The sequence below is a fragment of the Heteronotia binoei genome, chromosome 1, assembly GCF_032191835.1.
Source record: "Heteronotia binoei isolate CCM8104 ecotype False Entrance Well chromosome 1, APGP_CSIRO_Hbin_v1, whole genome shotgun sequence".
NCBI classification, from domain to species: domain Eukaryota; kingdom Metazoa; phylum Chordata; class Lepidosauria; order Squamata; family Gekkonidae; genus Heteronotia; species Heteronotia binoei.
The window spans coordinates 18250982-18267614 of NC_083223.1; the positions used below are offsets into that span (position 1 = coordinate 18250982).

A 16633-nucleotide genomic window follows, 5' to 3' on the forward strand; every position below is an offset into this window, starting at 1 on the left:
AGGAGAGTAGGAATAGCCAGGGGCGAGGAGGCAAAGCTGAAGGATGCAGAGGAACAAGAAAGGGAATGTGAGGAACTGGGTAGACAGCTGAGATGAGAAAGCATCAAAGAAATCTCTCAGCACGTAGGGCTGGAAGGGGCCTATACCCTTTGGATAAATTGGATTTCCCAAGAAAAACTTGTTTCAAGGTGCTGGTGTGGCGGCAATCATGTGTTTCCAGAATTAACTAAGGGCAAAAAATTATGGAGACAATTGTTTCAGTTTGGAGTAGATTGAGCCAGTTTGCTGTAGTCGTGAAGTGTGCGGACTCTTATCTGGGAGAACCAGGTTTGATTCTCCACTCCTCCCCTTGCAGCTGCTGGAATGGCCTTGGGTCAGCCATAGCTCTCACAGGAGTTGTCCCTTAAAGGCTGTGTGTTGCGTAATTTTGAGGGGACAGCACATTTACACTGTTATACAAGCTGCAGACTCACTACTTTACATTGTAGCCAAGTGTCATTTCTTCAGCGTTGTCACATGAAAAGATATACTTAAATATTTACAAAATATGAGGGGGTGCACTCACTTTTGTGACGTACTGTAAATCCAATATCTTCTTCTATCTTCTTTTGGGTAATAGGTTCCAGTTATAGTGCTGCTTTCTTTACATTTGTGTAAATAAAACTTAAAAGGAGCTCAGTGGAATAAGAGTTAGCATCTGGATGTCCCAGGGCACTATGCTTTGTGATATGTAGTATCCTCAGTTGCCAACCCCGGAGGGGAGAGTGAAGAATATGCTAAGCAGGTAGAAAACAACATCTATGGTAACAGGGCTGGGGTGCTATGCATCTGTAGGGAGAGAATGGGTTTCTGCTCAGTCCGCAGACATCCTGTTTGCTTGAATGCCTCCAGCGGAAGAAAAATCCCGCAATGGAAGTTCTCTAAAAAGGTAAAGGTAGTCCCCTGTGCAAGCACCAGTCGTTTCCGACTCTGGGGTGACGTTGCTTTCACAACGTTTTCACGGCAGACTTTTTACAAGGTGGTTTGCCATTGCCTTCCCCAGTCATCTACACTTTCCCCCCAGCAAGCTGAGTGCTCATTTTACCGACCTCGGAAAAATGGAAGGCTAAGTCAACCTGGAGCCAGCTACTCTGGGCAAATATAAAAAGGAAAATTTCTATATTCAGGAATTAAATTCATGTCTGTGTGTTTAGCATAAGCAAATTGCTTTCTGGGCATTCGTTGGGCTAAATGCGTGGGATACAAGTGAACATAAACTGCTAATCGCATCAACAAATTTTCCCATTAAAAGAAAGGTCCAATTTGTGTAAGTTTTCTTATATGGTAAAAAGTCAGAAAACTGCTTTTAAGGCTAATTTCACATTCGGTATGCTTTAGCTATCCTTTGCAGCGGGATTTCCCTGCACAAAACAGGAAAATCTACTTACTAAAGTGCATTACCCAATGTGTGTGAAATTAGCCTAAATCAGGTGTGCCGAATTCATTTGTTATGAGGGCCGGATCTGACATAAATGAGACCTTGTCAGGCTGGGCCATGTGTATACCTATTTAAGATGAGGTAGCAGAGATATAAACTTTATAATGCACACATAAACATAAAGATTTTTTTTAAAACTTAAAACATGCTTAAAACATTATCCCTTGTTGGTCTTAACGGTGCTTTTGTTGTATTTCTCCCATGGGATCCAGGGAAGTGGGCAAAAGAAGCTCTAGATCTTTCCTTTCTTCCCTAGGGGACTAGGAGGGGAAGGAGCCTCAGCCAATGGAGAAAATAGAGGCTATGCTCTGTAGCTCCTATAAGATTGAGCAAGCCTGGCAGAGCAAGCTGTGATGCAGAAAGAAAACGAGATTTTTTTTGCTCAGGGGCCTGATAGGAGCCCTCTGGGGGCCTAATCTGGCCCCCGGGCTGCATGTTTGACTCCCCTGGCCTAAATGGTATTTGATTGCAACGGCTCACGTACAAATACATGTGGATTTGACTTATTTGTGTGTGTGTGTGTGTGAACAATGCTTCAAAACAGACAAAAACCATCAGAAAATATCCAGAAGTAGCAATATTGGAATTAGAACAAAACCTCTTCATTGCCAGATACCCTCCGAAAGGTAAAGGTTTTCAGAAGTCATTGGAAAGCAAAGAATTAGAAAGATTCTTGGGAGCTCCTTGGGAGGAGAATTCTAGAGCCCAGGTGACATGTTGATAAAGAAACTCTACCCCACATACCTTAATTTCCACTAGTGTCGGCAGGGCTTTTTTTGTAGCAGTAACTCCTTTGCATATTAGGCTACACCCCCCTGATGTAACCAATCCTGCTGGAGCTTACAGTAGGCCCTGTACTAAGAGCCCTGTAAGCTCTTGGAGAATTGACTACATCAGGGGTGTGTGGCCAAATATGCAAAGGATTTTCCTGCTGCAAAAAAAAAAAAAGCCCCGAGTATAGACATACAGAGCTGGGGCCCAGGTATCAATCTAAGATAATCAATGGAGACCATTCCTTGATGTTCCCTGGTCCACAGCATTTAAGCTCTTTGAAAGTCAACACCAGCACTGTGAACTAGGTCCAGAAACAAACTAGAAATCACTGGACATGATACAATACCAGGGTTATATGATCTCCATAATAGATTGTCATGATGATTGTCACCGTTGCATTGTGTATCACTGCAAAGGAACACTCGCGTAACGTGTGTTACAGTAAATCTAAATAAGACCTACTACAGTACGCATGGCTGTGGATTCCTTAGATAAGAATGCAGTTAGAAAACCAGCCTTAAAGTACTCTTAGCCTGGGCTTTTTGCAGCAGCAGGAACTCCTTTGCATATTAGGCCACACAGCCCTGATGTAGCCAATCCTCCTGGAGCTTACAGTAGGCCCTGTAAGAAGAGCCCTGTAAGCTCTTGGAGGATCGACTACATCAGGGGTGTGTGGCCTAATATGCAAAGAAGTTCCTGATACAAAAAAAAAAAGCTCTGTTCCTAGCCACTTCATAGGCCTCTGGGAGTAGGGTTGGATAAAAGAGTACATCAAGTTAAAAGCTCAGAGGAGTAGCATCCCTTGCAAAACAGACTAGGGGGTGGGAGGATCTTAGAAGGTAGCGCTGGGGGATTCTGAGCTGGCCCATGGCCATTGGCCTGTGGGATGCCATAGGGTTCCATCTTATGTCCCATACTATTTAAAGTCTGGCTCAGGGGCCTGATAGGAGTATGTGGATAATACGCAGCTCTGCCTATCTTTTCTACCTAATTCCGAGGATGTTCTGAACTAGTGTTTGGAGTCAGTAATGGGCTGAATGAGGTTGAACAAGCTAAAAATTAATCCTGACAAGACAGAGGTTAGCAGAAAGGCAAACCAAAGTCTTGAGAGCAATGTTGCTTCTAAGCTGAAGAGTCTTGTGAGCAAAGATTCTGCCTTGTGAGCTCCTGGCATTAAAGTTGTGAGCTACTGCATAAACTATTGTGTCTGGGGGTCATCCTTCCTGAGCTAAGACAAAAATGTGTGAGCTGGAGGCTAAAAAATCTGTGAGCTAGCTCATGCTAACTCAGGTTAGAGGGAACACTGCTTGAGATCTCTTCTGTCTTGGATGGAGTTATACTCCTCTTCAGTGGCCCCACCCACTTTCTAAAACACTTGAGCATCAGGAAAAGAGTTGACAGGCTCCACATTGGGGGACCCCTGCCCTATCCTTTAGTGATACCTCAATTCCAGAGGTTTTCAGATGCTTGCAATGCTTCCCTTCCTCTTTATGAGGGCAGGCATCGCTGGATTTATTTCATCCTAGGAGGTATAGACAAGGCTTTTTTTGTAGCAGGAACTCCTTTGCCTATTGGGCCATGCACCCCTGATGTAGCTAATTCTCCAAGAGCTTACAGGGCTCTTATTACAAGGCCTACTATAAGCTCTTGGAGGATTGGTTACATCAGGGATGTGTAGCCCAATATACAAAGGAGTTCCTGCTACAAAAAAAAAAAAGCCCTGGGTATAGGATCGCATAAGAATAAATCAATATAATCAGTAGCAAACTAGGTTTCCAGTGGATGCAATATAAACAGAGCTTTTTTGTAGCAGGAATTCCTTTGCATATTAGGCCACACACCCCCAATGTAGCCAATCCTCCAAGAGCTTACAGGGCTCTTCTTAACGGGGCCTATTGTAAGTTCTTGGAGGACTGGCTACATCAGGGATGTGTGACTTAATATGCAAAGGAGTTCCTGCTACCAAAAAAGCCCTGATATATAAAAATTGTATTTTCACATTTAAAATAATTGTAAACGAGCTCAAAAGTTGCAATAAGTGAGCCTAAATTTATTCCACTAAAAAGAACCAAATAACAGCTGCACGGCAGCAAACATCTAACTGCCACACCGTTATGAGCTACATTGATATCCCTGTTACAATTTTGAGACCTGTAATTTCTGCATCGTATCTAAAATCTCACTGAAGACTTCACTTCTGTTTGTGCATCCGGATTGTCTTTGTTTGGGATACAGCCGAGCCCTGCTGAGCTGGGCTGAAGGGAAGGGCATCCGGCGGTCTTGTTCTTTCAAAACAGTAGCATTCAATTTTCTCTTCAGCCGAGACCGTCCTGGTGCTTACTAAATGGAATCCTTCTTTCAGTAAGACATCCACCAGCAGGCCGAAAACATTGGTCCCGTTAATCAGTTTCCGGTGATCGGGTTTGATAGAAACATACCTGGAAAATATGGGGAAATGGCTGATAAGTTTTTATTTTGCTGCATTTATTTGCTTTGGCTGGGTTTTTAGCCAGTCCCGTTGCTGAAGTCTGAAAAATAAATATTTAGTGGCATAATAAAGACATGGAAATATTTGGGATTTGTGATATTTACTGCTATAAAAAGCATATTGTAAATAGAATCCTATTATGTAATTTATATACTGCTGAATGTGTCCTGTCAATACTTATACTATGCTCCTGTTCTTTTTCATGGTTCTACTCTTCTAATGTCCTAATGCATTTGTTATTGAATATCTCATTTTGTTGACTGTACTGATTTGCTATGCGAAATCTGCCTTGTACATGTCAGAAAGGTCGGCTATAAAATATAGTTTTGTCAGCTACTAATGAAAAAAGATGTTGAAACAATGTCGGGCTTCTGAAGGAAGCAGGTTCCAGTTTTGAAGATGAGAAGATATTGGATTTATACCCTGCCCTTCACTTGTGGTGCATTCACACTACACTACATAATGTGTTTTGCAACGTGATTTTTACTGTATAAGAATAGCAAAAATCCAGTTGCAAAATACATTATTTAGTGTAGTGTGAACATACCTTTGGAGCCTTAGAGCAGCTTACAATCTCCTTTCCTTTCCCACAACAGACACCCTGAGAGGTAGGTGGGGCTGAGAGAGCTCTGACAGAAACTGCTCCTGAGAGAACAGCTCTGACAGAGCTATGACTGACCCAAGGTCACTCCAGCAGTTGCATGTGAAGGAGTGGGGAATCAAACCCAGTTCTCCTGGATAAGAGTCTGCGCCCTTAACCACGACTACACCAAACTGGCTTTCCAGTTGAACAGCTCCCCTGGAGGTGGGGGAGGAGTGAATATCTTCATTTGGGTGGGAAGGCAGCAAGGGTGGGGGGCACTTGCCCAAAGCCTCTTTGTAGAGCCCGCTGTATTTTTACTCACAATTGGCCTTATTCCTATTTCTTTTTAATACTTTGTAATATCAAAACTAGCTGCCTAGATAGCCTGAGCTTGTCAAAAGCTCAGAAGCTAAGCGGGGTCAGTTGTGGTTAGTGCTTGGATAGGAGACCACCAAGGAAGTCCAGGGTATGTATGCTTTGGAAACTCTATGAGCTGCTTCCATGAGTCAGTCGCATCACGGCAGCACTTCATTATTATAATATCCAAATTATCATATTGGGTGAAGTGTTCATTGCTACCACTATAGAGAGAAACTCCCAAAGGCTGGGACAGTCTTGTTAAAGCACCACTAACTCTTGAGTCAAAGTGATTCACCGGCACTTCTCTTAAGCCCTACAATCCCATCATTAGCAGCCGGAGTACATAATAGCCGTTCAGTACAAATGCATGATGTCAACTGCACGTCATATCGCTTGAAGTACAAGCACTGCCGCAAAGGATGGGAGGGCATACACGGCTAATCAGACATGACTTCAGTAGGTATGTACGTTCACTGAGAAAAGCAAGCCTTGAGTGATTCTTTAATTGTAAAACTGTCCTTTTTCGAATGGCCTACAAGAAGGAATCCTGAAGGGACACCTGGCCATCTGATACACACTGTGTTGTACTATAGCACCTTTCATTGTTGTGGTTTTCATTAACTTATTTTAATGTATTTTATTGTATAATGTATTTATTGTAATCGTGGCACTTTCCATGTCTGTGAGCCGCCCTGAGCCTGCCTCGGCGGGGAGGGCGGGATATAAATAAGTTATTATTATTATTATTATTAATTGTACCAAGAGCCATGTAACAAATAAGGGTGCCTCTCTAGAATTATATCAGGAAGCACAGCCTGTGAAGACCAATGCTGTGTAGATATGATAATGTCTGTACAGTGCCAAGATAACCTTTCCCCTTTACTGCTCCTGTAACACTATCCTGATCCAGCAGTCGTCGTTTGTTGACTCGCTGCAGGGGGTGTGGAATGTTGACAGAGATAGGGAGAGACAGACCTTCGTTTCGTAATTTCGAACAGCAGCTGCTTCCCCGAGTCCCTGTAGATGCCCAAAATGGTAAAATTGACCAGACCAGACTGGATTTGGTAAGTTCCTTGTAGTCTTTCCCATTTTATTCCTAAAAGGAAACTTTTACAAATAGCATGTTCTTGAAAGTGCTGGCGATGGGGAAAAGCTCAAAGAAAAATAAATTTTAAAATGTTACATAACCCACATTCTTTGTTGTGAAGATGACATGAGTTTTGTGTTTTTTTCACTGAATGTCATGGGACATGACTAGAGAAACCACTGTCCACTATTTATAGGGAATACACAATAAGGTGGATATGCACATTATTAAAGAAACCTTTGGAAATTGATTCAAGCATGGGAAGGGACAGTATTATGTATCACCAGTAAGGCCCATACTCTTCTCCATAGGTTCTTGTTACATACAGGCTTATTTAAATAGGGTGAAGCTTGTTTAGAACTCTATAAAACTAATTTGCCCAGAGCTCATGGCTGAATAAAGAGAATGTGCACATACAAAATGGGCAAGGATTGATAAATCTATTCTACCCCTGTTTGGTGTAGAGCCAGTTTTGTGTAGTGGTTACATGTGCGGACTCTTATCTGGGAGAACCGGGTTTGATTCTCCACATCTCCACTTGAACCTGCTGGAATGGCCCTGGGTCAGCCATGGCTCTGGCAGAGGTTGTCCTTGAAAGGGCAGCTGCTGTAAGAGCTCTCAGCCCCACCCACCTCACAGGGTGTCTGTTGTGGGGGAGGAAGGGAAAGGAGATTGTGAGCTGCTCTGAGATTCGGAGTGGAGGACGGGATATAAATCCAATATCATCATCTTCTGTTAGCGTCTGCAAACTCTGGCTTATCACGCATAGGTGTTTTTCTTCACTTTCTTGGTCATCCCGCATTGATTTTCCTCCCTTCTGTGTTTGGTTTATTTTCTGGTCACTGTTTCCCCAGGTTTTCTGAGTGTGCTTTTATGCGAATTTTCTTCTTGTTTTCCTTCCAAGCCAAAGGTAATACAAAAGTGTACAGATTTCCTCAGATTTTCCTCCTGCTCTTTTGCCACCCCATCACTTCCCACCCACATTGAGATCATTCCACCCACCCTGCACCTTCTGCCATCCTTCCCCCTTCATTGGTGTACAAGCCCTGTTTCCCCCTCATTTTTATTTTTTACAAGCGTCATGGGACTAGTGACATGAGACTATCACTAGTCTCAGATTGCTGAATAAAAAAAAATAGAAACATGGGGGGGGAGTTTAAAAGGAGCTGCACAAGGTTGAAAATAAATCAGCCAGTCAGAATTGAAAACAAATCAGCCAGTATCATAATGCCCCTGTGTCAATCGATGGTTCGGTCTCATTTGGAATACTGTGTACAATTCTGGTCACTGCACCTCAAAAAAAATGTTATAGCATTGGAAAAAGTACAGAAGAGGGCAACTAGAATGATTAAAGGGTTGGAACATTTTCCCTATGAAGAAAGGTTAAAACACTTGGGGCTCTTTAGCTTGGAGAAACGTCGACTGCAAGGTGACATGATAGAGGTTTACAAGATTATGCATGGGGCAGAGAAGGTAGAGAAAGAAGTACTTTTCTCCCTTCCTCACAATACGAGAACTCGTGAACATTCAATGAAATTGCTGAGCAGACAGGTTAAAACGGGTAAAAGGAAGTACTTCTTCACCCAACGGGTGATTAACATGTGGAATTCACTGCCACAGAAGGTGCTGGCAGCTACCATAGCCAGCTTCAAGAGGGGATTGGATAAACATATGGAGCAGAGGTCCATCAGTGGCTATTAGCCACAACGTATTGTTGAAACTCTGTCTGTGGCAATGATGCTCTGTATTTTTGGTGTGTGCGGGGGGGGCACAGTGGAAGGGCTGCTAGCCCCACTTGTGGACCTCCTGATGGCACTTGGGTTTGGTTTTTTTGTGGCCACTGTGTGACACAGAGTGTTGGACTGGAAGGGTCATTGGCCTGATCCAACATGGCTTCTCTTATGTTCTTAATTATGAGGCCAGGACAAAAGGAGAAAGGGGCATAGAATGGAAAGTGACCAGAGTTAGATCCTAGAAAGGGTTTGAAAACACTGTCAGAGTTACAGGCGAGCAGAACACTAAAGCCATAGATACCTTGTCAATCAAGGGTTTTTTTCTATTTTGCAGTCGCTTACGGCCTTTCAGAAATAGGACTCACATGCAGTTTGTATCGTCTAATCCAGAAACGGTTTGTAAAAATCAAAACAAAAATACCTCGCTCCGAGCCGGTCGCTATAGTCAGTGCCACACTGGAAAATAAAGTCATGATGGGAAGGTCTCTCCAAAGGAAGGGGGACCAGCGGCTTCTGAGATGGGATGTTGTGGTTATTCCAGGTCGGCCCCCCAAGCTGTTCTGCAAAGATGGTGACACACCCAGCTAGCGCATCAATCGTGGAGCTGCAGGAGCCAAAAACCCGGAAAAAAGCCTGAGTCTCTTGGAGCAAGAACCGTATTTCCAGTATCTCCACCTTTGGCTTCAATAAACTTTCCTGACTGAGAAGGTCAGCCATAGAGTAAAGTTCATAGAAGTTAGCTTCTCTCTGCAGTCTCCAATAGTCTGTGAAATCACTGGGCAGAGAAACCTGGAGAGTTCTTAAGAAATCTAGAATATAGCCAAACAGAACTCCGTCGCGATCGACAAAGAACTCGCCGTTCACCAGCCGCAATTCTCGATCGCTGCCACTAAGCATCTTTGCCAATCTAGACTCGGGAAACTGCTGTAACGTAGAAGGCCAGGTAGTGAATTTCAATCCTCCCACGTTCAAAACAACCACACCTTGGTGGCTCATTTTCTCCTTGGGAAAATTGAGAGTCCAACTGATGTACAGCAAAAGGACACAAACTACAAGCCAAAAGCAAAACCCGCCGAGACGTTTTGTGTTGGCGTATGTTTGTTGTCGGGGACAAGGGTAGCCCAGGATTCCCAAGCAACCAGAATTTTGAACACACATTAACCAGTTCTGTTGACAGAGCTGGTTGCTTGGGAACCAGATATTGCCCATGAAATAAAGGCCAAGTTTCAAGTTGTTGAAAGCCCAATGGATCCGATCCTGAAAGCTTACCAAGGAGCCGGGCTGCTTCACACGTGTTTTTTGGATATTCACCAACTTAAATGAATGGCCTACCAAAATAAACAGATTAAAGTGCAAGCCGGAAGGTCACATGTTTGTGAGCAAGGAAAGATATTGGATTGCTTTGAAAACAGGAGAAGTTGCCATAGAAGATTCATGAAGCTGCTAGCTCACCTCCTAGAACAGTAGCTGAAAATGCTCCTTTAATTTTTCATGCCTCTGTGTAACGTTTGCTAAATGGATTTCTACCTTATTGACGTTGAGGAAGGGGTTATAAATTGTGTTGTTAATGTCTGAACCCCACCACGACTAACAGAGGACTCCAAAGCAGTGTGCCCAATGGTGTAACTCTACGTATGATTGCAAGATAATTTCTCTATTATTCACCATTCCCCTTTAAACACTTGGGATAGACAAATTGGCATCATTATGTACTTTGTTAACTGTCCCATGTTTAGAAATAAATTTTAATGTACACTGAATTTTCTGGACAGGTGTCCCCAGCCTTTTTGAAGTTGGAACTAGTTGGTTTTAAGATGAGGATGATGATATTGGATTTATATCCCGCCCTCCACTCTGAGTCTCAGAGCAGCTCACAATCTCCTTTCTCTTCCTCCCCCACAACAGACACCCTGTGAGGTAGATGAAGATATTGGATTTCTATCCCGCCCTCCACTCCGAAGAGTCTCAGAGCAGCTCACAATCTCCTTTCCCTTCCTCCCCCACAACAGACACCCTGTGAGGTAGATGAAGATATTGGATTTCTATCCCGCCCTCCACTCCGAAGAGTCTCAGAGCAGCTCACAATCTCCTTTCTCTTCCTCCCCCACAACAGACACCCTGTGAGGTGGGTGGGGCTAACAGGACTCTCACAGCAGCTGCCCTTTCAAGGACAACCTCTGCCAGAGCTATGGCTGACCCAAGGCCATCCCAGCAGGTGCAAGTGGAGGAGTGGGGAATCAAACCCGGTTCTCCCAGATAAGAGTCCGCACACTTAACCACTACACCAAACTAGCTCTATGAGGGCAGATTCTGGCTTCTGTAAGGACTAAAGAGCCCCCCATGTCCTTTTATACTCTGATCTTCATTACCTGAAGGCTTACAATCACCTTCCCTTTCTTCCCCACAACAGACACCCTGTGAGGTAAGTGGGGCTGAGAGAGCTGTGAGACTGACCCAAGGTCACCCAGCTGGCTGCATGTAGAGGAATGGGGAATCAAACCCTGTTCTCCAGATTCGAGTCTGCTGCTCGTCACTATTACACCACAGCTGGATCTAGGGGTGTGTAGTGTAGAACAGGGGCCAAGTTTGCAGATGACAGGAAATTATTCAGGATGGTGAAAACCAAGGCTGACTGTGAAGGGCACCACAAGCTGGGGTGTGTGGGCAACAACATGGCAAATGAAGCTCAGCACTGGCAAGTGTAAGACATAAAAATCCCAACTGCAAGTATAGGGGTCTGAACTTGCTGAGACTGAGAGAAAAAGATCTTGAGGTCATAGTGCAAGAGTGTCGAACTCATTTGTTAAGAGGGCCGGACCTGAACTAATTGAGACCTTGTCAGGCCGGGCCATGTGTGTACCTATTTAAGATTAGGTAGCAGAGATATATCCGGTTCCACAAGGCCTGTAAGACAACTCTTTCAACTTGCCTTCAACTGATAGTAGTATAGGAGGATACCCAAGAGGGCTGAAGATACTGGAAATAACACTAGCACCAAATATGTTTTAATTGTTTATATTTGTTCAGTGTTTTAATGGTTAAGTTCAGAATTGTAAATGTTTTATCGATTGAGTCGCCCTGAGCCTGCTTTGGCGGGGAGGGCGGGATATAAATCCAATAAAATAAATAAACTTTTAAAAGGATACAAACACAGCTAAAGATTTTTAAAAAACCCAAAACCTTAAAACATGCTTAAAACAGTAGCAGGTCTTAGTGCTTTCTTTGTATTTCTCCCATGGGATCCAGGGAACTGGGCAAAGGAAGCTCTGGCTCTTTCCCTCCCTCCCCAAGGAACCAGGAAGGGGAGGAGCCTCAGCCAATGGAAGAAGATATTGGATTTATATCCCGCCCTCCACTCCGAAGAGTCTCAGAGCGGCTAACAATCTCCTTTAGGTTTTGCTCTGTAGCTCCTGTGTGATTGAGCAAGCCTTGCAAAGCAAGCTGAGATGCAGAAGGAAGCAAGAGAGAGGTAGAAGAAAGCAGACAAGATCCAGTTGCTCAGGGGCCTGATAGGAGCCCTCCAGGGGCCTCATTCAGCCCCTGGACTGCATGTTTGACACCCATCATAGTGGATAACTCAATAAAAGTGTCAGCACAGCATGCTGCAACAATTTATGTCAGGATGCAATAATTTCACCTCCCTGCCACACAGAGCCAGTGTTGAAGCCTGTGTGCACTTGATAGAGCTGTTTCATCCAGGTGTGAGGACAGATTCTAGCTTCTATAAGGACTAACGAGCCTCTCTTATGTCCTTTTTGAAGACAAATGAACGCTTGGAATTCTTTTTATCTGAAGAAGTGTGCATGCACACAAAAGCTCATACCTTGAATAAAAACTTTGTTAGTTTTAAAGGTGCCACTGGACTCTAGCTTTATTCACTTGGAATTCTGGGGACTTTCACACAGATGACTATTGGCCTTGACAAATTAAGTTCCTTTCTATACAGTTGACTAGTGATACAAGGGAGCTCATGGGTGCAGAAGTTCCTAGACTGTCCAGTCCTTTTGGTTTAAGAGCCTAAGAAGTTCCAAAGATAGCAAGCCTTGCAAAGCAAGTTGAGATGCAGAAAGAGGCAATAGAGAGGAAAGAAGCAGACAAAAGTCAGTTGCTCGGAGGCCTGATAGGAGCCCTCCACTCCAGGGGCCGGATTCAGCCCCCAGGCCTCATGTTTGACACTCCTGAGCTAGAGAGTTTACCTTCAAAACATTTACTCTCCAAACTAACAGGCTTAAAATTCTAATTTTAAACAACTGCTGCTCCACAGGGAAGGACCCCTTCCTCAGAATCCTACTGGTTTTTAACCCACCCATCTGTCTCAGCTGTGACCTGAGCCCCCCCCCCCTCCTTTGGGGGTACAGCAAAGACACTGCTGGATTGAGCAAAATGGTTTGGGCATGCCATCCTGTATCCAAGATGTTCCATCAAATCTCCTGGCAAGCAAACGAGCTCTTGGTTCTGTTTCCTATTTTTTTTAACCACCGTATCCCTTGCCAATATGTTCCACATCCTCAAGAACAATTTAACAAGTATGTCAACAAGAGTTCAGTGGCCGGATGCGTTGGGTGCAAAACTACAGAAATCCTGTGCATAGGACTGTGAGAAACGTATCTAAGGGTCTAGCTGGAAAAAAAAAACAATTTTAGTTCTAGGTATTTTATGGATTATTATTCTAGCTTGCCTCCCCTCCACCACCAATATGCACTTATTTCAGCTTCCTTCAAATCATCGCTAACAGAACAGACTCCACTGTAGCAAAAATAAATGTAATTCTGAATGCCCCAAAAAGTATAGTCTACCCTTCCCCATAAATATTAAAACTGGAGGTAAATTGGTCTGCTGTAGACACTATTTCTTTGATTCTACATCTGTATTTTTAATTAGTTGTCCATTGCTATGCGTAGACCATGGGTGTTGGGTATTTTTGCACAAAAACTGTTCGGCATCAGCAGTCCATCAAGCCAGTTGTGACACTTGGGCTATATATGTATATATATTTAAATCCTCAAAAGCCAAGGATCGAGGAAAGAGCACAAATAGCCACTGCATCCTACAAGGCAGTTTCATTTCCCAGCCTTGCAATGACTACTCAGGGGCAGCATTGACTCACGTTTGCAATGTTGGATGATTTCAACCAGCAGGCTTTAAGAACTAACCAATCTCCTTCCCATTGCCGTTGGGGGTTATGACCCTCAACCTTTTGAGGGTTCCAATCAGGGAACACAGTACAGGGGTTACTTGGTCATCTGTCATTGTGCCTTAGATACAAAAGACTGCATCAATGCAGCCGTTTGAGAGCCAGTTTGGTGTAGTGGCTAAGTGTGCGGACTCTTATCTGGGAGAACCGGGTTTGATTCCCCACTCCTCCACTTGCACCTGCTGGCATGGCCTTGGGTCAGCCACAGCTACCGCAGGAGTTGTCCTTGAAAGGGCAGCTGCTGTCAGAGCCCTCTCAGCCGCACCCACCTCACAGGGTGTCTGTTGTGGGGGAGGAAGGTCAAGGAGATTGTGAGCTGCTGATTCAGAGAGAAGGGTGGGGTATAAATCTGCAGTCTTCTTGGTAAAGGCATTTTCAATATTTTATTCTCACAATGGTGGCTGCATCCTCCACTAATTAAACCAATTTGCTAGTTTCCCACTTGTGAGTCAGCCCAGAAAAAATGAAAAGGTCTTCCCCACTCCCTCCAAAAAAAGGAGGGAGATATAAACTATCTCCACAGAGAATAGTCGCAGACGGCTGCAACACCGCCTGCTTAGAGTAAACACATAAATCGCACAAAACCCATAAGAGGCGCTTTAAAACAAAAACAAGCCAACAGAGGCTGAAAAAATTAGAAAGTTAAAACCATTTAAATCATTTAAAACCAGATAAACAACTATTTAAAACCATATAAAACATTCAGCGGAGCGGAGGATAATCAAGAAACTACACCTCTGCTAAAACAGTACTCCTCCTAAGTGGAGCACAAGCCGTAAAGGCCTACAGGCTGCTTACCTGTGAGTGGCCACCTGTATACAAAACCCAGGCACCTTTCCCTGCTGCATCTGCTCTACTGCTTCTGCAGTGATCCAGAAGCACAGAACAGGAAAGAATGTGTGCAGCCAGGGCAACCAGAAACTCCTTTGCATATTAAGCCACATCCACTTGATGTAATCAATCCTTCAAGAGCTCACAGGGCTCTTCTTACAGGGCCTACTGTAAACTCCATGAGGATTGGCTACATCAGGGGTGTGTGGCCTAATATGCAAAGCCCTGCTACAAAAAAAAGCCCTGTGTGCAACAGTTCCGGAACCTCTTTGTGGAAACCAAATTCTCAAAGATATTTAAAAGTTCATGAGGGTCACCTGTGTCTCTCTCCTTCATTTCCCTCTTGAGAGTTCTGGCACCTCTTTTTGCAGGAAAAAAAAGCCTTGAGTAGAACCCAAATACTTGCAAGGACATCCATGAAAGGTAAGCAGTCTGTTTTATTGTCATGGTACCTGTGCAGTCCCACAAGCATTACTGCGCAGACGCACTGGGCGTATCTATGCATCACTATAGGAGGTTGCGAGTTATTTTAAGATAGGTACTTTATTTTCAAGGTGCCAGGTCCATAGCTGGTACTGTAAAAAATAATTGCTGTTGAGAGATTCTGAATCTCAAAAATTCTAGAGAATACTCCCCTCGTCTTCCTCCATGCTGTTTCCCCACCATTTCCAGTATCAAACGAGGGGGTGGAACACCTGCCCAGGCAACCACTCGATGAGCAACAGGTAACCAAATACCTGTTTTTTAAGAAAAGAAAAGATGATGATATTGGATTTATATCCCATCCTCCACTCCGAAGAGTCTCAGAGCAGCTCACAATCTCCTTTCCCTTCCTCCCCCACAACAGACACCCTGTGAGGTAGATGAAGATATTGGATTTATATCCCGCCCTCCACTCAAGAGTCTCAGAGCGGCTCACAATCTCCTTTACCTTCCTCCCCCACAACAGACACCCTGTGAGGTAGATGAAGATATTGGATTTATATCCCGCCCTCCACTCAAGAGTCTCAGAGCGGCTCACAATCTCCTTTACCTTCCTCCCCCACAACAGACACCCTGTGAGGTAGATGAAGATACTGGATTTATATCCCGCCCTCCACTCCAAAGAGTCTCAGAGCGGCTCACAATCTCCTTTACCTTCCTCCCCCACAACAGACACCCTGTGAGGTAGATGAAGATATTGGAATTATATCCCGCCCTCCATTCCGAAGAGTCTCAGAGCGGCTCACAATCTCCTTTACCTTCCTCCCCCACAACAGACACCCTGTGAGGTAGATGAAGATACTGGATTTATATCCTGCTCTCCACTTGGAATCTCAGAGAGGCTCACAATCTCCTTTCCCTTCCTCCCCCACAACAGACACCCTGTGAGGTGGGTGCGGCTGAGAGGGCTCTCACAGCAGCTGCCATTTCAAGAACAACCTCTGCCAGAGTTATGGCTGACCCAAGGCCATTCCAGCAGGTGCAAGTGGAGGAGTGGGGAATCAAACCCAGTCTGCACACTTAACCACTACACCAAACTGGCACTACACCAAAGAAAATTTTGCCCCACCCCAAGTGATCTTTAAAATCAGTTACACTGTTTGATACAGAACTCACTTTCTTCCCTTTTCCAATTCCCCAGAATAAGGTATACATCTGGAATGGCCAACCTGTGGCTCAGGAGTCACATGTGACTCTTTCACACATATTGTATGGCTCTTGAAATCCCCCACTGCCCCATCAGCCAGCTTGGAGAAGACATTTGTCTCTTTAAATCACTTCTCCAAGCTAAGCCAGCTGGCAGCTTGGAGAATGCATTTGGAGTTGCTTTCTTTCCACCCTCTCTCAGCATCTATTTCCCTCCCATCCTCTCTTCCTTCCATCTTGCAGCTCTCAAACATCTGATGTTTATTCTATGTGGCTCATGTTAAGCAAGTTTGGCCACCCCTGGTATACACTATTAACCATGGTGCTGCCGAAATTGCTTCCACCTCAGAAATACACACTTATTGTCAGTGTACACTCATGGAAGGAAAATTTCTTTTAAGTTAATGGATCTAAATAGGTTAGAATGACAGCCTCGTGCCAAAGAGTGCAGAAATTTTGGAACACTTTAATAACAAA

The 16633-nt window shown here is 44.2% G+C and overlaps 1 protein-coding gene across 1 annotated transcript; it reads right to left on the bottom strand.

Annotated features, from left to right (window-relative positions):
- Nucleotides 1–4305: 4305 nt before the first annotated feature.
- KCNRG (potassium channel regulator) lies at nucleotides 4306–10256 on the bottom strand. Its single transcript, XM_060231446.1, has 2 exons — nucleotides 8924–10256; nucleotides 4306–4689 (listed from the first exon to the last, which is right to left on the bottom strand). Exons 1-2 carry the CDS (start codon nucleotides 9709–9711, stop codon nucleotides 4443–4445), a joined length of 1035 nt encoding a protein of 344 aa, XP_060087429.1. The 5' UTR covers nucleotides 9712–10256; the 3' UTR covers nucleotides 4306–4442.
- Nucleotides 10257–16633: the final 6377 nt, after the last annotated feature.